At 39.5% G+C, this 22,408-nt stretch overlaps 1 protein-coding gene across 1 annotated transcript; it reads right to left on the reverse strand.

Annotated features, from left to right (window-relative positions):
* Positions 1-1,679: 1,679 nt before the first annotated feature.
* kmo (kynurenine 3-monooxygenase) lies at positions 1,680-21,206 on the reverse strand. Its single transcript, XM_033612984.2, has 15 exons — positions 20,846-21,206; positions 20,433-20,502; positions 20,052-20,149; positions 19,308-19,397; positions 18,364-18,412; positions 16,069-16,156; positions 10,415-10,580; positions 10,241-10,312; positions 8,018-8,139; positions 7,320-7,467; positions 7,183-7,240; positions 7,003-7,085; positions 4,782-4,883; positions 4,635-4,694; positions 1,680-2,235 (listed from the first exon to the last, which is right to left on the reverse strand). Exons 1-15 carry the CDS (start codon positions 20,903-20,905, stop codon positions 2,089-2,091), a joined length of 1,413 nt encoding a protein of 470 aa, XP_033468875.1. The 5' UTR covers positions 20,906-21,206; the 3' UTR covers positions 1,680-2,088.
* Positions 21,207-22,408: the final 1,202 nt, after the last annotated feature.

Consider the following 22,408-nt stretch of genomic DNA (forward strand, 5'->3'; position numbering starts at 1 on the left):
AGTGAGTGAGTGGTCTTTGTTTTTATACTGTTTACTTTAATGAATGGTTATGGAAAAAATACGGCAATATACTTGTTTGGTATCTTGTTTTTTTTTCTCAGCTCCCAAAGAGAAAAACAAAGACTAATTATTCATAAGCGAATAAGCATTCCTGATATATTAAACTATTTTTTTAAAAGAATATTTTTTTAATAACAGTGTATCAAATTATAATGTAATGTATAATGTAACTAAAATTACCACCTTGTCACAGTTACAATTCAATACATTACATTACATGTACGTTTGTGCCAAACTTGAAAACCTAGTCCTGGTATGGATGCATGAAAACAATGTTACAATGTAAAAGTGGTCACTTGAAGGGAGCCTTATAGTGAGTTTCAGCTGACTGTTTAGCTTTCCAACCCACAACTTCACTGTTTGTGGTTCACTCTCACCACTCTCGTATACCACTATCCACCAAATTAGCCCTGGTTCTTGAATTAGTTCTGTTTAGGGTTCTTGGAACCACGGTGCTATCTATTGAACCAACCAACCCACGTTTCCACCATTTTTTGGGCAAAACCATTGTAATCAAGGATGCGCCATAAACAAAGGGCATTGCACAATGCACAACGAGGGTAATCAGGAGGCAAATTTGCGTTTTCTTGGGATAGCCAAAGAAATGACCTGCCCTACTCTCCCTCTGATTAGCTGGTGCTTGGTGCCTTCGTTGGGTGGGTTGCTTAGGTTTTGGCAAGAGGAATGAGACTATTTAGGGTTATAGTAAGAATACCAGGATAATTATACCTTGACCAGCCTAGGAAACACAAATTCGCAAACAGTTGTAGTAAGATGGCGGTTTGCATTGATTACCTTAGAGCTTTTTTTTTTTTTTTTTTAATCTTACTGCAGATACTTGTTTTTATCAAAGTAAAAACAAGTATCTGGGTTTAAAACCAATTTATATTTTTTCAAAAGCCTTCTATATTGGTGGTAAAGGGGTAAAAGTGTTGCTTTAGGCCACAGCAGACAGCTGTGCTCCTTTAAGAGACAGAGAAATGTGTGCATGTATGGATTGAGTGATCAAGCAAGCACAAGCGAGCAGGTGATACAAGTGACAGTGAAGGCAGCAGAGCTGAGCAGAAAAACAGGTCTACAGCTAGCAGTGAAGTGGTCAGTTTAGCAGTAAATGTGCAGTGTAAGTCACAGTTTTTCAGTTGATAAAGGCTGCCACTACTTAAGACCAAGTGGAGCTCCCGTATGTTGCTTTCCAGCTGCTGGTAAAGTGAGAGGGGTTACTTTGACCCTGGAGGTAAACAAATCTCTCATGTGCTTTCTGACCATGGTCGGAGGAGGAGGTGAAGCAGGAACGGGTAACACAAGAACGGACAAAATTAGCGACTACCTGGTGACCATAGTGGAGTGTAAGAGCAGCAAAAGAGACAGATTTTTCCCCCGGAAGTTGGTAGAGACCAAAAACAGAGCTAAAAGAAGAGTAAATATTGGACTTACATCCATCAAGTGGTCAACACATGAACATTCACGTTACTCCGTAACTGCTGAGTGTATAAAGCAACTGTATACTACCAAGTTCGATAACTTATGTACGTCAGTGTTAAATTCACACCTAAATTGTAGGTTGAAGAATGTATTGACTGAGCTGATATTATCCGTCATCGTGTATAAACTAGATGATGTTGAGAGGAACAGAGCCAAAGACATTTATTTGCAATTCATGTATAAGCATCTTATACACTCATACAGCACGTACCCTGAGCCACTGCCTGAGTTTAATACTCACAGTTTGTCGTCTTAACATTCAAAGTTGTGCAAGTGATGATAACGACATGAAAATAATTACATCTGTTGGGCTCCCTCGGTCAAACCATTATCAGTTAAACACTGGTGGGACATTATAAAGTTGTTTTATCAATCATTATGGGTTGTATAAGTTAAGACAATCATTATTACACTACAGTAATTTGCCTGGCAGAGCCTTCATCGTGTTCATTAGCTGATGCAGTGAAACTCTAATTAAAACTGGATCTCAGTTCTTGTGTTTCATACTGCGGTCTTTGCACTTGTCTGTCAGATCAGAGCCGGTGCTCAGGGGGTCCAGCGAGCCACAAGCCTGTGCCACATTTTCCCGGCAGGGATGATGAGCTTGTTGATGTGAGAAGGATCTTTAATGAGCAGGTAGGAGCCTCCCAAAACAGCTCCTGTAGCACTGAACAGCAGGCCACGGTTTATCACCTGTGAAAAACATGTTAAAAGAACCAATCTCAATTAGCTTGAATTAGGTTTTGTAGGTTTATCCACACAAACTTTTAATTACTCAGACCTTCACGTAAGGCTTTGTAAATTAATTTTATTTTTAAGAGTATCAATCTCTCAAAAGCATCAAGCTCATCACAACTGTAAAGAAAAAGCTGCCATGCTTTCCTTCAGGTCTTTGGTTTATCATATAGGTGCCATAGTTTTCCGTAGAAATGAACAGACATGTTTCTGTAAATTCACAGGAGGGTTCCTTACAGGACAAATTGTAATTTGGTAAATTTGGTAATTATAGATAAATGGGAGCAGTATTACACATGTACACTTCTAGTAAATAAATCTTAATTATCTCAATCTTTTATTCAGCTGAACACATAAAAATTCAAATGACAGTCATGCAACTTATACAATTCAACATATGTAGGCTCAGGTTGTTGCTATAAGTGTCTGACAACACTATGGAAAGGATCCTTAAAGAGATAAGAGATAGACCTATTTGTTAAAGACTAATATCTTTTTTGTTTGACTAGAAACAGCCCTGAAATCACCATTGCTAAACCCACCAGACTCCATTTTAAAAATAGTAATTTTAGTGTATAAAACCAGAATGTTGTAACATGTAACTGGGTGAATTAAGGGTTTATTTCAACCAAACCAGAGTTGGTGGATGTAGGAAGAGTGGAAAGACAAACCAAGACGGCTTTTATTTTGTTTCAGTCGACTTTGAATGAAGTGAGTTTTACGACGACAACATTACTGTTTAAATGGGGTTTTCGGGGCTGTTTCTTAATAAACAAAAAGGATCTTGCTCTTTAACAAAAAGTTCTATCTCTTTAAGGATCCCTTCCACAATGTTGTCGGACACTTATAACAACAATCTGAGCCTGTCAGTGGCAAAAACAAGCAATATTAGTGAATGTAGATTGATGTGCACATCGCAGCCTGTTTTGCCACTGTTGGCTGAGTGTTCTTGCTCAATGCAGGACCAGTTTCAAAAATTGTTGTCATAGGAAAATAGGGTTTGAAAATACCAAAGTTAGCCTTTGCTAATATCATCATGCTAACATTCTCACAGTGACAATGCCAACGCCACTACACTGATGTTTACCAGATTAAAAGTGATTAAAATGAATTCTGAGGGGAGCATGAATGTCTGAACCACATTTAATGGCAATCTGTCCAACAGTTGGTAAGACATTTCACTCAAAACAACAAATGTCAACTTCATGGTGGTGCTAGGGTGTCAGGGGATTGCTACAGTCTCTACGAGTCATCATTTGGGAACCATGAATGTCTGTACAAAATCTCATGACAATCTTTCCAATAGTTGTTGAGATATTTCAGTCTGGATTGACTGAATTTGCCACAAAAAAAGAGCCACAGCGGTGTTAAGCATGGCTGAAAGTCAGGCTTAGGAAGTTATAATTTATCTATGATGCTGGGCATTGTAACATATTTAATACTAGAGCACTTTCCCGCCATTTTATTATTTTATCCACTTTGCTTCAACCGATTACCACCAAAATTTTGTCATCTGTTCCTTGTCCCATTATCAACCTTTCCTGAAAATTTCAAAATCCGTTCAGAACTTTTCAAGTTATTTTGCAGACAAACAGACAAACAGACCAATGCCGGCGAAAACATAACCTTGGCGGAGGTAAAAATCTGTCCTTATATTGTTTATAAATGTTTATAATGCCTTATACTTTGTCCTACATTACATACAGCTGTATACTCTTCACCTATTTCAGTGACTATGCTGTTTCTTTACCATATAACTACCTATCCTCCCAACACTCAGCTAAAACATAGACCATCATGTTCTCTCTGCAGCAGACCTTGATTCGTTCATGTCAGTATCTAATTATTTTGTTAACAGCTGTGTTCCACTAGCCCACTGTATATGCTGTATCATACAGCAGTTGTTTCTCCCCCAGCAGAGGTCATTTTGCCTTTTGCCCAGACATCCCGATGAGTCTAAACAGTTAACGGAGGAGGCTGTGAAATCCCCACTGTCCTTTGGACGATGGATCATTAGCCCAGAAGACATCAGCACAGGTCACATCAGAGAGTTCAACACAGTTCCAACATCTAGCTGAGTCATTACAGCCAAGCATGAGAAATCAGAAACAGTTATTTGGGCAGCAGAGCTATGTGTTGGTGGTGGAATACATTTGTCTAAAAAGGAAAGTATTTACCCAGTGCGAGTCACATCCGCCTTTCATGCTCGGTGCTGATAAAACTGAGACTTCAAAAGAGTCCCATATTATAATACCAAAATGTTCAAAGGCATAAAATGTCCTCCAAAAAGTAAACTATATGCAGGAAAGATGAAACGAAAAAGACTAAAGAGAAGAAACATTTTATCAGCATCTTACTTTGTTTTGCCAATGCCAGCGCTCCACGGCCTCATGATACCTTGTCCTAGTGAAAGTGACCTGTAGACAGTGAAGGGCAGTGATGATATAGATAATATGGTAACCTGACAATCTGAAAGTACTCATTTTGTTTATTAGGACACTTACCATTGTGTAAAGGGGAACGACTGTCTTTGGCATGAAGAAATGGAGGAAGTTATCAAGATGTTTTCTGAAAAGAAACCATTTGGAGTTGACGTGGGCTCGCATCTGCAAAAACACAAAAAGTGTTAGTGAGGTGAACCATCTGTTTTTCATATTGCAATGTCCATAAATATATCTAAAAGCTGCACCAGAAACTCCAGACAGCCTCCTCCACTCTGCACTTACGGGGGATTAAGCTAAAACAAAGTGCTGCAATTTTAAAATTTGTTAGAATAATGACACTTCTGAGACCAATTGCTGTTTTATTGACTGCATGAATTTTAATACACAGCTGGTTAGGAAGCTATCCATCTGTCAGATGTGATGGGGAGGGTTAATATCTACAGATATTTGGAGTCGGCACACCCAGACACACAAGCTAAAGTTCTACTGAGTGTTAATGGTCTTTCCATACATCTTACAGTATATAAAAACAGTAGTGGCTACTGATACTAATACTAGTGTTAAATTAGCTGACTGGCAATGGCAGATGCTGTTACAAATTCAAAGGAAAGAATGTTGTGAATAGATTGCAATGTTAATTATTTGAGCATCCCTTGTGTTGGAATATAACTAAGTACATTTACTCTAGTACTGTGCTACTGTGCAGTTTTGAGGTACTTGCTCTTTACTTGCGTATTCCCATTTAATGCTAGTGTAAACTTCTACGTTACTAGATTTCTAAGGGAGCTACTGTACTTTTTACATCACTACATTGCATTGTTTTCACAGCAATAGTAAAGTATTTACACTCACCAATGATGAACAGACACTTTTACCTACATTGTACCTGGCTAAATTACAATGGCCAGTCCGACTTGGCTTGCAACAAAACAGTATCCACTATTTTCTAACCGCTTATCCTCTTGAGGGTCGCGGGGGGGCTGGGGCCTATACCAGCTGACAATGGGCGAGAGGCAGGGTACACCCTGGACAGGTCGCCAGACTATCGCGGGGCTGACATGTAGAGACAGACAACCATTTACACTCACATTCACACCTATGGTCAGTTTAGAGTCACCAATTAACCTAGTCCCCAGTCTGCATGTCTTTGGACTGTGGGAGGAAGCCGAAGTACCCGAGAAAACCTACGCTGACACAGGGAGAACACGCAAACTCCGCACAGAAGGGCTCCCTCCAGTGATCGAACCAGGAACCCTCTTGCTATGAGGAAACAGCACTAACCACTGCACCACCATGCCGCAACAAAACAGTATAAACATTGTTATTCAAAGTGCAGCCCAGGGGCTAGTGGTGGTCCTTCAGAAACATTTTGTGTGGCCCCTGAGCATGACATGAAATGCCTGCATTATATTTGAATCATTCATGGTCCTTTTTAATACTGTCACTTTCAATAGCTTACATTTAATACACTGCTCAGCTACTGCATCATACCGCATAACCCAATAAGCATATGTCAGATTGGGAATGACAACTTATATAAAGCTGCTGGTTGCATGGCAGTCGTGACACCTTCTGTTAGCAATGCTAGTGCCGTTGGCTAAAGTAATCAATTTTTGAGGACAACTTACAACTGCACTGTTGGCCGTATATATGTAGCCAACAGCACTAGCATTGCTAACAGAAGGTGTCACTGACTGCCATGCAACTAGTAGCTTATACTGTATAATAATGAATATAGCAAATGGTATGTGACCACTTTGTATGAGTACTTTAACAATTAATATTTAATAACTGAGAAAGCATAAAGTGAGTTTCAAGAGCTTATTTGCTGAAAAACAGCTGCTTGCTGTGGCCGTAAACAACACTGGTGCGTGTGGTGAGACTAAACCGAAAAAAACAAAGATAAAAGAAGACTGTAAGATTTGTAGACAAATTCTCTGTGGGTTCAACACTACAAGTGACACCTTTCACACATAGTCATTTGATTGACTGTTATTATAAAAATATCAATTTTAGCAACTTTAAGTGGAACATACACTGTGTAATCAACACGCATAATGATAAGTGAAAACAGAAAACTTATCCATTTCCAGTTTAAGTAAGAGATCTTAATACACCCACAGGTGTCGTGTTATGCGTTGAGGTCGCCATCTCTGCAATAGCAGGATTAATCAATTTATAATAGATGCGTTGAACCCACTTTAATAGTTATAATGTTGTGTATAGACATGTATTTTAAGGTATGAGGTTAAATTAGACATATTAAATAAATATGCATTACTTCAATGTAGTTGTACATGGCCAGATCTGCAATCGCATGGTCGTCTGGAACACGCACTCTGGTATACTCAGGCAGTACAGCACCTGAGTGGATACACAAAGGGAAATATCCACACTGTGTTATAAATGTTCAGTTCATTCTCTGTCTCCTTTAATCTCTGTTCATTTAAAAAGTACTTACTGAAATCCTCATTGAACTGATCCATTATTTCTTCAAAGACAATGCAGTCCTCAAAGCCCTATAGAGCATGAAAGGATGAATGAGTTTCCATTTAATTCTTCTCTGCCTTTAATTCTCCTCCATTTAGTGTTACTTACAGCGTTCATCCCTTGACCGTAGAAAGGCACCACTGCGTGGGCTGCATCGCCCATGAGGACACATTTGTCTCCAATGTGATATGGGGAGCACTTGATAGACACCATGGCCTGTCCAGGCAATCGGAAATAATCCCTCTTGAGAGTATCACTGCGGTGCACAAACAGACATAAAACAATTCAAGCTTTTCGTTTTGACAGTCGCTTTTGTCTGAACAAGACATTCAGGTTCTTGCTTGCTACAAAAGCATTTGTCACATCTGAATAAAACAGCCATTCTCCGTCTGCCCTGGTAAAGTTAAACAGCCAAAAAGATGAACAGAAGCATGCATTTAGTTGTTTCTGCCTGAGCACTCTAAATAAAGTCAACCCAGAGAGTGAGTGAATGAAAGCCTCAGGTGTTTTCTACAGCTCATGCCTCTCCTATCTCTCCGTCACCAACAACATACGGTTCACCTCAAATTAAAGCCTCACTGCACAAACCCATGTAAATGAAAGGCTGTAATTTCACACTTCACAGACTATGGCTGTGGATGTTGCTGGAGTCGTCAGGATAATGAGAAATTAAAGCATTTTTAAGGATGGCTTGGCAGGTTGGATGAAGAGATAAAGGCGGAGGGGGAGATGAGGGGGAGACAGAGATAACAGACAGTGAAGAGACAGAGAGAAGAGAGAGTGGTGGAGGTGAGAAAGTCACTCACACTCCAATTAGTGGTATGGCATCAGGGAAGTATTTCTGGAAAAACTCGATGACTTCATCTCCTGTGGTGATCTTTTCAAACTCTTCAAAAGGCATGAAGAGGGTGCAGGTAAATGTCTTGTCCTAAATTGAAAAACAAACACAGTGAACATGTGATGTTAGCTCTCAAAGGCACTGAGACACACTTCTTGTCAAGTTAAATCAAGTCAAATGTATTGACATGAAGACAGATTTGCTGCTGGACAGCTTCTACTGCTAGCTCACCTAGTACCACTCAGCTAGCTAACGTGACAGCTCAGCCAAGGATTAATGTTTACATCATGCACTTTAACAAGCACGAGCCTCTCATCCATGAGTAGATGCACGCTTCCTTCTGTACAGTGATACAGTTGGCAGATGTAGTTCAACAGACAGAAAATAGTTCCTGCATAATTTATTTTATGCACTTTGGATTTTTAGATGAACTGTCCCTTTTAACCACCATTTCTCTTTCTCTATTTCTAAACATGTCAAAAACAGAAATGTGGAGGCAGAGGATTTGGAGTTGTTTAAAGTCACCTTTGATGGAGCTGTGCTTTTTAACTAAAGCAAAATAACGAGTCATGTAACACATTACTTTTTCTGCTAAGTTAGACTTACAAGACACCTGTCATGAACATGAAAAAAATCTTAATGAATGTTGTCATTAAGTGTCATTCATTCAATTATGCAATTTCTAATGTACAGTTGACATTATTTGAGATGTCTTTGTTATGACCACTTGACATTAACCAAGACAACATAATCTGTTGTAAACATGCCATAGCAGGCTTCAATTCAGCTTTATGTGTCATCTGTGGTTGGTTTTGGTATTGGATCATCACATCATTATAATTGTTTCATGAATATTTTCCTTGACTTCAACTACAGTGGTACAATTTAGGCTAGTCATAAATATCTGATTAACTTTGAGGAAGAACAAGTAATCCTATTTTTCTTTTTTCTTTTTTTTACAAAGTACAAAATGTACATGCTGAGAATATGTCTGAACCCTCTGCCTGAGGATGAACAAGTACACAAGTGCAAAATGTATTGTTGTGCAAATACAAAAAAAGAAAACCTATTTCTTGACTTTGCTGTTGCTTTGGTTTCAGTATTTTAAAGTGACAGTATAATAAAATATAATGGGATCTTAATGAGAAGTCAAAATTGTACCACTGTAGTTAAGGTCAAGGCAATTATTCATGAAACAGTTATAATAGTTTGGCCGTGACACAGGGCCAAATGTTTTGGGAATAATTCAGTAAGTGAGCCTTGTATTTAGAATAATTTATCACATTTCCTAAGGTCAGGAATGAACTGCTGCACTTACAACTTAAATTGTTGCATCCTGTGGTATCCTCTGCACACAGGACATTTCACATGTATTTTATTATGAGTTGTACATCAATGCAGACTGCCATTACTGCCAGAGAAACACTTAATGCTGAGCTCATTACGAATCTTCCACCCTCACTGCAAATGTAATAGCCAAACTCCGCCCAAGGCAAGTGATGGATGAAAGTGCATTGGGGTTGTGGGTGTGCCATTACATGCCCATCTGAGCAGGTGCTATCTATCAACATTGCAAAGTCCTCCCTGAGGACCTTTTAGCACTGTCTCTGTTACCATGGTATCCACAGCGGTAAGGATGTGTTAGCTTTTTTTTTCTTTGTCAGCCTTGATGTGTTGCTGGGAACTAGGGCAGTTAGTGACAGTGTGAATGCTCCAAAGTCAGCTGCTTTAACCTGGGCTCCGTGAAGAGAGCAAAACTGTGCTGCGCTGAGTCAGTCATGCAGAAAAAATCATTATGGGATTAAGAAGGACAGGAGAGGAGAGACAGAGAGAGGCCTGACAAAAACAAACAGAGAGAAGGAGGCCACGACTGCTCTGTGAAAAGTAGGCAGGAGCAGCAATCGACTTGTGGTAAGAGATTTCTGATGAGGAAGCCTCTACTGGCTCTGACGCTCTGTAAATTAGGCCAATTAACTCTAATTAACTACGAGGGCATCCCAGAGGTCAATCATGCGCGAAAATTTTCTGGAGTGATTATGCTTTTGTCATCCTGTAACAGCTAGTTGTTGCTAAACAATCTGAGGTAATACCCTTCACAAATAAACAGCTCACATTGCTCAATTTACAACTGCATTTGAAAATCAGTGCAGCTTTAACACACAGGAGAGAAGACAATAATATTCACACTCACCAAGTTGGGCAGGGCGATCATCATGAATGTGTTTCGTGGCCAGATGTGCAGATAATTAGGCTTCATGGCGAACTGGGGAAGGTGATGAAAGTAGGACAAACGAAATAAAATACACAAGAAGAAGTCTACAACAACAAATGAGAGTCTGACTGCGAGTCTGTACCGAGGACTAACCTCTCCGTTGATGGGTGGCATGGTGAGCTCCATGTAACCATGGGGGATGTAAGTCTGGCTGTAGTTGAAGCGGCTGCGACGAAGGAATTGCTTGCGGACGGCAGAGAAAGCTCCATCACAGCCTACAATCAGGTCTGCCTTGAGCTGGTCGTTGGACCCATCTGACCTGAGAAACACCAATAACATGACAAATTCATTTAAGCGCACGGTATACTGACATCCATAAGTAAGTTAAATAACTTTTCTTGATTACTACCCCTTTCACACTTAGCCTGAGGGTCCTTAACATTTCAAAGAAATACCAGTTAGCAGTCTACATGTTAAATACTGACACCTTCATTGGGCTTCCTAGAAACAATGTCCCAATGCCTACACACCTGTCATTTGGGCTGATGTTCCTTTGTGGATAATTAGCCTGAGAAAATATAGTAAGGGTGAGGTCCTCAGGCTATGTGCTCCAGGTTTGATTCAGACTCAGAGAGCTGTATACTGCAGCTTTTCTTTCTCATATTGGCCTTTTCATCATGCACACTTTAGGAATATAATCCTTCTCTGTAGGAGTTCCATTTTTGGCTTTCCCATTGGTAGAAATTTAGGCCACTGAATTTTAAAATTCACATATGTTGCAACTTTTCATGCAGGTATTTAAAGCTTTCATTTTGGCGCCATTGGGCAAAATTGCACAATAAATTTTGAGCATATTGTAATTCAATTGGTCTGAGAGACAACTAGATTTCTGCACCTCTGTTTCGCTCAGTTTTCAGACTTCAAAAAATCTAGACCATGACAGGCGACTTTGGCCAACCACAGGCTATTTTCAGAGACACCGACATTATGTCAATCACTGCTTGTGAACTGCACTCAAACTGTCAAACTAGGCTGTACTTATCAAATACAAATCTAGATTCTGATACTGCATGCCTATTTATTGCCTAAAATGTTCTCAGAAACATATTTTAGTGTACAATTTAGCTGTAAATGAGATTGTGCATATTTGCTAAAAAGTTACCTACTGTAGGTTTACAGTTATACACATTGAGCTCTAAATGGCACATGCCCTCCACCCTAACAAAACCTAAAACAAAAAAATTGTAAACTTTAAAATTAATTTCAAGGTCAAAAGTAATTTTGGAATAACACCTGTTGTCAATAAGCTTCTCACCAAAACTACAACCTTTCACAGACACTTTACATTCAAACAACTGTTATGACAGTAACTGTATAACACACCAATTCTGTTTCATAATAAAAGAAAGACAAGGACAGCACTTCAATTTGACTTTTTAGTACTGTCACAGATGCCCTTATCAAGAGGGCCATCTTACCCTTGGGCGAAATGTCAGTGTGGCAACATAAAAAGTTAAATTGGAGTGCTGTCCTAGTCTTTCTTTTTTATTGGTATTATTATTATTACCTATATTAAGGATCCAGCAGCCAGTCGTCAAGGTCTAGTCCTGAGTTGAGCACATTGTGTCTTATTTTTTCTGATTCAAAATGCATTTGAAACCTTTTATAGTGATTAAGTCTGTCCGAGTCAAACTGATCACAATAAGCGGATGATTATTGTAACAGATTTTTTTCTTTATTCTCATGACGATTACCATGTAATTGATATTTTTATTATTTTTTTTACAAATCTATTTACTTCATTCAAATGACTGTGTAAAATAGAGCCCGACTGTTTCATTATGTGAGCTTCACACAATCCACTTGATGAGGAGGCTTCAGTCAGATTTGCTTTCCCTATTCACATCAAGCCCCCAGGAATGGCGCAGGGCCTTGAAGCCAATTTGAAATAGTGGCCACACAGTGAATTAAAACTTCCAGGTCTGTCCTGTGATGCCATTGGGCCCATTAAGACTTTTTCCCATAGGCTTACATTAGGTGACATCCGTAAATCAATGGATACATTTTTTTTTTTAACGTCACAGCCCCCATGAAATGACTCGTTTCACTTTTGGGATGTGATTCATTCAGTTGGATAACATTTCAAAAGTCTAGAACAACCACACGGTTAATCATTTTATCCTCATTCAAGTTAGCGGAGCGCCAAACTTGCAGTTAGCAGCTCGGCTGGCGAAAGCCTCTGAAGCACCTCCTCTATGGGCCAAGTAATGCAGAAGATGGGGGCAATTTTACATCTAGGAAATTGAACATTTTGGCTTCATGTGCCACTGAGCAACTTTCATAGGAATTAGCAGAGCCCTGACCCCAATGCTCTGCCCATTTCTCTTAATACATCCATGGTGCACATTTGTCTTTTGTCGCCATCACTGGCAGCTGTGGCTGTTCCTTGTTGTTTGAGTAAAGACCAGACAACATAGTCTGAAGTTGCTCAGCTTCATCTTGTTGGCTCGTTTTTGGCTTTTTGTTACAAGCTTCAAGAAGACTACGTTTTTCATAGAGAGTAAATGACTTGCTTTTTTCTGTCGTGATTTCAATGTGCACGCAGCACCAGCCTCAGGAGGCAAGCTGAAGGCAGATAGGTTACCACAGGTGAGGCAAAGTATCATGGGAGTAAACTGCAGTAAAATTTTCTCCCACATGTTATCATGTGTAAAAATACCCAATAAGAACATTGTTAGCCGACTACTTGCTTACTTTAAGTGAATTGTTATAACAACAATTGTAATGGATTGATCCTGTCGCAAGCTTTTGTTCGATGAGAGCGGTTTCCCCTTAACTTCACTCAAAGCCATGCTGACAACAGATGGTGACATCTCATGGTCACTGTAAACACACACAGTAAACTGTTTGGTACGTTTGCTCACTGACTTTTAAAAGCTGCTCCAAACAGCAGGAGTCAGTATTCCCCACATCCCTGGACACAATCTGCTGTGCCACATGGGAAGGCTTTCTGTCACAGTTCCTGAAGTTACATGGGAGTTAAATGTTGGCTCTGAGATCTGAGTCTCCTCACAGGACAGCACACATTAATGAGTGAAAAATGTTGGTGGTATGCTCGATGTTAAGTGCATGTGAATATATTTTTGGCACTCTATCATCCCATGTAATGATCCATGCAGGGCACATAATGTAGTTTCTTGTTGCCAAGTGCAATTAATTTAATTATTCTTGACCCCATAGACATTTTTGCATATATTCATCCATTTCAAGTCACTTCTTTTATGAGGCTGTGCATCACCATGCAAAAATCCAGGGCTATGGGTTACGGGTCTAGCAGGTCAATGCATAATTAGACTTAATTACGATCTGTAAAATAATTATTGAGTTATTTTCTGACTAAAGTGGTGGACCCACTGAACCACATTACCATCCATAGAGCAACACTGCGAGCGTGGCTAATAGCAGGGAACTAAAACAATAATTTGGAAGTCTGTGCGTACATCTCATTATTGCCCCAGCAGTCTCACTACACTTGTGTTTGCATGATGCGCATTCCACCTCTGAACAGCAGACTCCACAAAGACAGGATAGTTTAAGCAATATGTACTGTGCACTGATTACAGACTGGAGCTTCAATGTCAATTTGACAACTTTGGCGAACAGGCTTATTATTAGTTCAATGACCTGCTTTTTTTTCAAATAGAAATTGTTGTGTGAAAATACTAGATGTGCGCAGCAGCCAATAAATGTGTTTATTGACCTAATGCATAGTAAACCTGACAATATGTAGCTTACTAATTACAGTGTTGTAAGGCTCAGTGACATTGGAGGTTGATTTTACATTGTGTCTGCCCACCACAGTGCTACAGCTCTCTGTATTCTAAGACCTAATTAATATGTTACTAGATTTACAGTGATAAGTTAGATTATTGTGTGATCATACCCCAGACGATAGGAAGAAACCAGGTCATGTACATCTATTTCATGCTGATGGCTATCACTGAATACTTCCTGACTGGTATGGGAGGAAACTGGCTATCACAGTGGCATCAGACTCTCTGTGTACATTTAATTATACAAGCTGGGGAGAGCAATGAACTGTCACAGTTGAACTACGGGGTGGAGGGAAGGATGCTCCTGGGTGTGTTGAGTGCATGACCGGGTGACTTTTGGATTCAAGGCACACTCCCAGCCTTTACGTAGAATTTGATTTAATTAAAGTGCATCAAAGTGTTTGCTCACTGTGGCAATAATTGAGTGACTCACTCTAATCCACATTTTCAACTGGGTACATGTTGGACCACCAGGCATAAAAATAAAATAAATAAAAAGAAATGACAACATACATATCAAATGGATTTTAACACATTTTAGATAAGGCTGAAATTCAATTTAAAAACTCAAATTAAACAGTCTGTGCTCCTGCATACTGTGTTAATAATTTGCTGCATGGGTACGTTAATTCCCACGACTAAAAAGACCTGGAGATGTTTCAGTGTTAATTGGGCTGTAAATTGTGTGTCACATTTAGCTCAAGGACAGCCGATTACAAAGCCACTAAAAAGTCACGCACAGAGGCTTCAAAGGCAACATGCTCGTCACCATCCCAGACCTCCGGCAGTTAACGTGTACAAGGCCACAAGTGTTGACACAGAGGGAATGTGATCAACAAAGCCTGAGTAAAAACAAAGCATCCAAATGAGCAGATCCTCCTCCTAGATTACCCAATTTACATTGTGTGCGCATGTGTGTGTGTGTGTGTGTGTGTGTGTGTGTGTGTGAGTCTTACTTTTACTACTTTCAGGGACACAAACTAAAGACCAATTAATCAGGAATGGCTGGTGCAACTGGGGACAAATACCATTTCCCCAAAAAGCTGATTTTTGGGTCAGTGGTTAAGGTTGGAGTTTGCTTTAAGTTTAGGGGAAAGGTTAGGATTGGGCAAGTTGTGGTAATGGTTACACTAAGTCTTCAGGAAATTGATCTAAGGACGTATTCACACTGGCGCTATTTGGTCTGCTTTAAACGAACCCTGGTCCGCTTCCACGGAGAGTTCAGTTCATTTGAAGTGGTGTGAACGCTCGTTCAAACTCTGGTGCGGACAAAATGAGAGAACCCTGGTCCACTTGAAAACCGGGGGTCTCGGTTCACTTGCAAGTGAACCCTGGTGCGGTTCGCTTACAGTGGGAAATGCAAACGACCTATCCAGCAAACCAAAGAGAGGAAGTGAACCAAAGAAGTGACGGACATATATGTGATCTGTGATCTGGTACCTTGCAGTACCTCGCACGGCGTCTGTTTGAGCACAGCAGCACGTTGTCGTCATCTTTTTTGGTACTGCTGCATTCATCTCATGTATTGAGCAACATGCAAAGTAAAAACAGAAACCCCAAGACTGCAAACATTTGGTGTTGCTCCATTGTTTTTGTGGTGACCAAGCCGGATGAAGGGGATAGATTTCTGTTTTCGGTCCTGGACGATCGACGATTTTCTTCTTCCTCGTGCTTTTTTCTTCCTGGTCAGTGGTCGTTTCTGGCGATACCGCCCCCAAACAAGCAGCTGTTGTAACTGCGTGACGGTGTCAAGGCGGTTTGGTCCGCTTTAAAAAGTGCAGTGTCAAAGTGAACCAAACTAAATGAAGGTGTGAAATTTTTCGCCATTCCCCGCCCAATCAGACCGAGTCCCCCTAGACTATCCTGGTGTGAATGCGCCCTTAGTCTATGTAAGGTCCCCAAAAGTGACATAAGTAAACGTGTGTGTGTGTGTGTGTGTGTGTGTGTGTGTGCATAAGATCGATAACTATTTACCTGGCAAAGGTCATTAGGCCTGTTTCAGCACTCCAATCCCGCAGTTTGTGATCAAAGTTCAACTTAGTGTTTGGATATGCCTCTGCCGCTGTGGGAGTAAAATGTTACAAAAAGAGCTTATATCACACACGGAAGAATGACATAACACCAGCAGTTTAATGTGACAGGTGATGTCTTGTTAAAATGGACACCAAGCCTGCAAACATTTCTAAATGCAGTAAGGACACAGACGGTCAGCAAACAGTTAAATCAATCCCTCGCTGAAGGGGAATGACCTCATGCTGATTAGCATGAATCTCATGATCAATATAACACAGCAGTCAGTGTATCTGGTTTTGCGAAAAACCGATGTTTAGGTTGCCAGACTTTCCAAGATCTCTTCATCTCAATGTTCACTCCGGGAGTCTGGATCGGCCCTGATAAGAGCGACAAATTTACAATCAGCTCCTTTTTTCAGCACACACAGGCAATCTTATTAGAGACAGACCCCTGCTGTCACACATTATCTCCAAGCATTCACTGAGGCACTTCATTAAATATTAGGCAAAATCCTTTTAGCCTGATATGACTAACATATTCCCAGATATCCCCTGACGTACTTACACAGTTTAAAGAAGCTAATGCACAGGGAGCATCTGCAGTGAATACAGCTCAGCTCGCCAGCAAACAACCTAATTTAGGACAATTGATGGGAGGAAAGAGTTTGTCTTTTGACTTGGAGCACTGTGCACAGCTAATGAATTAAGAATGCGCTGGGGGTAAGGACTTAAAACTTATTTCATAGAATTCAAAAACATGTATTATTACACTGTGGGCTATTATATGCTGTCTATAAAAGTGGATCGGTTATCCTTTAATGTGATATTATGCAGCCTAACTTTTGAAAGAGGAAATATCACATTCTTCCTCTGACAAATAAAAAGTTGAATTACAATATGCAATAAAAGGCACACATGCTCAGTACAGTACACTGGGGGGTTTGGCTGCAACATCCTTCTTAGTCTATTGCTATGTATTGCTTGGATTTAGTTCAAATTTGCACAAACAGTGCCGTGGAATCCTCCCTACACCTCAAGGCAATATGAATATCAAAATATGTATTTATTACAAAACTAGAGCCGTGAGGCTTTTAAACACAAAGTTGTCTTTAACAGAAATTTCACACAGACATCTTTGTAAATGAAGTTACTTTTACTGTTACTTTTACCAATATATGATGGCATGTTGGCACAGTTCAGACCATCCCATTGATTGAGAAACTCTGCACAAGCACAATAAAGGTGCATGTGCGAAAAAGCAAGCTGTGTAAAGTAAGGAGAAACAGGCATTTCTTTATGTTAATTTCAAGATGTATCTTCCCTTAAGATCTTTAGACAAGACACTCCCAAGATCTAGATACTGTTAACACTTTTAAAGATTTTATAGTGATTTTTGAAATTCTTCTAGCTCTTAAAGTTGTTGTAAATTTTAATTCTCTTTATTTGTTCTCTATGTACTTACCTACAGTTTATAAGACACAACTCCAACTTCTATAACGTTAGTTTTCGTACTGTCAAAAGTGGACCCCCCGCAATTACTTATGCCCCTGGACTTATGTCATGGACACTACTATCATGCTCCACTGTGGGAAGATTTTATGGTACAATGTAGTGCAGAAAGTTTACACCCAGTATTTGGACCCTTGGATAAAATGTTAGACAGCAAAGCAATTTTGCCCTGATTTTATACCCTGAACTAAAGGAGAAAATTCTTAAGAATGTCACATTGGCTACTTCCCAGTGCATCATGGTTAATTTAACTGATTTCTGAAGATGATTTTAATGAAGATTGAGAGAATATATTTATTACAGGGCTGTTAGAGGGCAGAAACATTACAAGATGCATTGAATTTCTCTGTCTTTGTAAATGCTTTATCTTGTGCTGCTGCTGCCTTTATGTAAATCTGCTGGCATTCAGCTCAGACTAGTGCTGTACTGAAAGTTACACAAATGTTACTTGGTCCGATCTTGTAAAACTGCTGTTGTAACTTTCATGTAAAAGTGAGGCGGGTGCTTATTCACTTGAGACCGACATGTTAAATAGCCCTCAGGTTAACATAATGGAGTGCATGTCTGAACAGGGCTAAAACTCTTTAGGAGTCAAATTTTGCAGTATGCTTCATTTAAATGTGAAAAAGTCTTGTTAATTTGTTTATAATTTGAGGTTTTCAGCAGACATCCTGTGACACTGTGTTCAGCACCAATGCTCCGACGCTACTTTGGCTGAGTAGTAGACAGACACTGTGAATGTCCTTACCTGTTAGCAGCTCTTTGTTCAGATTGGCTCGGTGTACTGACAGGATAAACTGAAAGGGAAATAATGTGTATTTAGTGAAATTCTACCAGGATGACTTCATAAACAGAAGTGAGAAACTGTTTATTAAAAATGGGAACAGGAAGCCGTTGGGGTTTATACTCTCCCAGCATTCATGACTCTACATGCTTTTGCTGTCTTTGTTGTATATTTCTGTTTTATTTACCATGTAAATCCCCGTGAGATTAAGACTCTCTGCCAAACTGCCAGCAGTGTAATTAAAAACTGCTATTTTCAGACTGACGAACCATGCTCTGCTGCTTTGTGACAAAATTTTAATCCGACTGCACATGTTGTCACTTGTACTGTTCATCAATTGGTGCACCCTTGAGTCCCTGCAGCAAACAAACCTCATGTGTGCAGACGTGTGTGTGTGTGTGTGCCTCTGAAGACACCTCTGTTGGTGCATGTGAGGTCTCGCAAGCTGCAAATTAATATTTAATCCACAGTCTGACTCAGTATGGGCTACATGACGCAATATGTTTACCAACAACCAAACACTTGGAAATTAAACATAGTCAGGTATTCTTTTCAGCAATATACAGGATATGATTAAGATACTATCTATGTACCAAGCATCTTAATGAAGTTCTTTGACAGTATGTCAAAGCAACAAGATGTAGTAATAATGCATAACCATGCAAATGACACTCGGATCTATTTAGATGTGTTATCAGTGCTAACTAGCAACCCTGTTTGAATGTTGCAGGATCACCTCCGAGCTTATAATTAGTCTAGTTCTCACGTCAAAGATGTATAAAAAATGTATAGTTCTGTTGTGAATGACAGTAGTCCTGCAATTAGCAAGGGGATGATAGTCAGTTTATTTATTTCCTGGGTCTCTCTGTGTTTAGCATGATAACGTATATGTTAAATTGCTATCTTACCTGGCCTTTCTTGCCATAAGGGATCGGAGACTGTTTCCCATTCAGGGAATGGATCATTCTTGCATGCATGGGGATCCCCTGGGAGACAATCTGAGGAAAATCATGAATACAGAGCTCAAATAAATTAAAAAAAAGACATATATTAACATTTAGGATAAAATATTGTGTATTTTGTTATACTTTGCATGGGCAAAATCCATGTTTTCAGTCTTTGTACGTGGTCTAAGTGCAAACAGAGTATTGTGTAATGGACAGTCCAGCTGGTCCATGTGGTCACACAGTGTCTGCCCTTTGAAAATATATGTGAAAACCTTGTAAACCAGGCCTTGTTTTGTTGTGCTGAAAAGTCCCACAAGTGTGAAAAAGGGTTTGAAGCAAAGCTCTCAGGCGTGTATAACATGCTCAGTGCAGCAAATGTGGACCAACAAAAAGGATTGCTGCTGTCAGATGCCAGAATAAAACATCTTGAGTGGACTGTAAGCAAAGAGAGCAGAGTGGACAGATTTTCGGGGCCCGGGGTTTCCAGCAGCTTGCCTTCAGTCTATGATGTGTGGTTTAAGAAGAATTATACGGTAACAAGGGCACAAATAATGGACGACCTATATGCTACCATTTTGTTCCTTCCCATACCCATCTTTTAGACAAATAAACAGGCTAGAGTCACCATGCCCCTGCAGCCCTGAGAGAAACCTTATGTAATTTCCACTTTATTAGTTAAACAGTGAATTTATCTAATCAGCATACCTTCTCTTCCATTCCAACATGCTTCAATGCTTGCCGGCCCCTGTGAGACAAAGCCAGGTTGATGCTTCTTCCTTTTACGACTTTGGCTTTCCGGATATCTAACCAAAATCAAACACAATGCGTTAATCTTACCTTTGTGAAACTTTGGTCATCAGTCCACAAAGCAATGTTTTTTGCCTCTGTGTGTATGGCACATGGGAGAGGTTTGCCTTATTCTGGCAGAGGTCTGTTCATTTTAACCAAAACTATGATCTTTTTCCCAAACCTAACCCTGAAACCTCCCCTCACAGTGTGTGAACACTGTTGAGGATTACTGTAAATGTGAAGTGTAAATGTTATTTACCTACAAAAGTAGGATTTAAAAAGAGCTTTGAATACTACCTTCCCGGGTTTCAAAGAGTTCCACATCAAAGCCTCTTTTGGCAAAGAAGCAGGCATTCAGCGCCCCAACCTGATGGATGAAGGGGAATAAAGACAGCTCTTTGGAAATCTTGCCAAAATCACATACCCTTTACAATGTCATACTGTTTTTAATAAACAATATTAACACTATATTGGCTGCATTGCCTTATCTAAACACTCTTTTGTAAACTTATATCCTGTATCCCACAGTTTTAAACACACATTTGACTCCCATACTAAAAATTAAAGGTCCTCTTCTTTCCAGCCAAAGAGACTTTCTAGAACTGTCCCCCTTTAAGAAAGGGGGCAGTTGCCTTGATAAAGGATAATCCAGATATCAAAAGGCAAGAAGTACAAACAATCAAGAATTAACTTTCATTTTCTTTTCTTACCAAACCACCTCCCACCACCACAACTTTTTTCTTGATTGATCTGCCGGTTGATTCCTCCATTGTGCTTCAGCTCCTCTGCTCGTCTGACCCTGTCACTGTCCACTCCAGAGTGATTTACACAGGTATTGGGTGAAGTTTTAAAAGAGGAGGAGCAGAGTGAATCCCATGAATGTCACTCTCGAAATCAGTTCCTTTTTCAAAGTAATCACGAGCCATGGCACGAAAAGGCCTTCCCCTGGTACTCCCTCTACTGTTGTACCAATATATTAGGGTGGACTGAGATGAGATTACGCTTAATATCGCAGTAAACCACAAACCTGCAGTACAGTGCATTAAGCCTGCAGATGCAAAAGCATATATCAAAGAGTCCAAAAGTCTCTGGAACATCCTGCTGTGTGTCGTAAATAGCTCTTAAAGTCACAAGCTGTTCCTTGTTATTATTTGTAATACGAAAGACAAGATCATTGCAGCAGTTGTTTTCCAGGGGTCACGTGCAGCTGTAACAAAATGAGATGATTAACTACCTCCTGATGAATCAAGTGTCAGTGTCAGCAGTAAATGTCGTTGAACAAGTAAAGGAATCTGTCGCCATCTAGTGTCGGTGTGATGACAGCAAGCTCAGCTGCTGCAGAACCACAGCTCATAACACGCAGGAAATTCAACGAGCGCGTGTGCAGAACAAAGTTCATTAATATCAGGTGTTATTATTAATGGGACAGTGAATAGGCTACATACAACACGTTCATATAATAAGAGAGTATGTTTTATGTTTTATGTGATAAAAACATCAATAACAACCATCTCATGCATTATTATTGTTATTATCATTATTATTATTGATGTTATCATTATTATTATTATTATTATTAGTAGTAGTAGTAGTAGTAGCCTAACTGTGAACCATTCTCAAATGGCTCTTGACTTAAGTGTCCAAGTTATTCTATTTAATTTTAATGTAGCCTATGTGGAACTTTCCAAATGCTAGTACAAAGAAGACAAATTCTTTGCCTATTGTGTTGTCTTCAAATCATAGAAAAATGTAGTTGTGTCACTCACTCAGTCTTTCTTCCCTTATCTTTATAGAATGTTCAGCATGCAGCAGCATTCATGCATGCCTGTATGTTTTGTGAAGCCTATGTAATCAGTGGTGGCAGAAGTAGATCCTTCACTTAAGTAAATGTACTAAAAGTAAAAATGTTACTGAAGTAAAGGTAAGTAGCTAAATCAGGAACATGTATGCTACTTAAAGTATTACTGTAAAAGTAACCAATGTAGAAAAATCTAATAAAAAACAACAACACAAAAACACCCCAAAACCAATTTTTTTCAACATAAATGAGAAAACAACATAGGCCTAAATGCTTATCAAAAATAGTTGCCAATTAATGCTCAGTCAATCAGCTAATTGATTAATAATTTCAGATGTTCTCTAAACTGATGGGTAGTTTGATTTATAACAAAACATCATATTTTACAAACTCTTCTTATGATTATGTAAAAATCACAATTTGTAAAGTAGGCCTAACTATTAACTAAAGCTTTTAGAAAATGTTGTGAAGTCAA

Source organism: Epinephelus lanceolatus, chromosome 17, assembly GCF_041903045.1.
Source record: "Epinephelus lanceolatus isolate andai-2023 chromosome 17, ASM4190304v1, whole genome shotgun sequence".
Lineage (NCBI taxonomy): Eukaryota > Metazoa > Chordata > Actinopteri > Perciformes > Serranidae > Epinephelus > Epinephelus lanceolatus.

What these genes read in the sequence shown, in the direction of transcription:
- kmo (XM_033612984.2), bottom strand. Translation starts at nt 20,905, where the DNA reads ATGGAGGAATCAACCGGCAGATCAATCAAGAAAAAAGTTGTGGTGGTG. An exon ending in TGATCGCCCTGCCCAACTTG is followed by an intron (nt 8,140 to 10,240) that starts GTGAGTGTGAAT and finishes TTTTCAATTTAG; the next exon opens with GACAAGACATTTACCTGCAC. An exon ending in GCTGGCATTGGCAAAACAAA is followed by an intron (nt 2,236 to 4,634) that starts GTAAGATGCTGA and finishes TGTTTTTCACAG; the next exon opens with GTGATAAACCGTGGCCTGCT.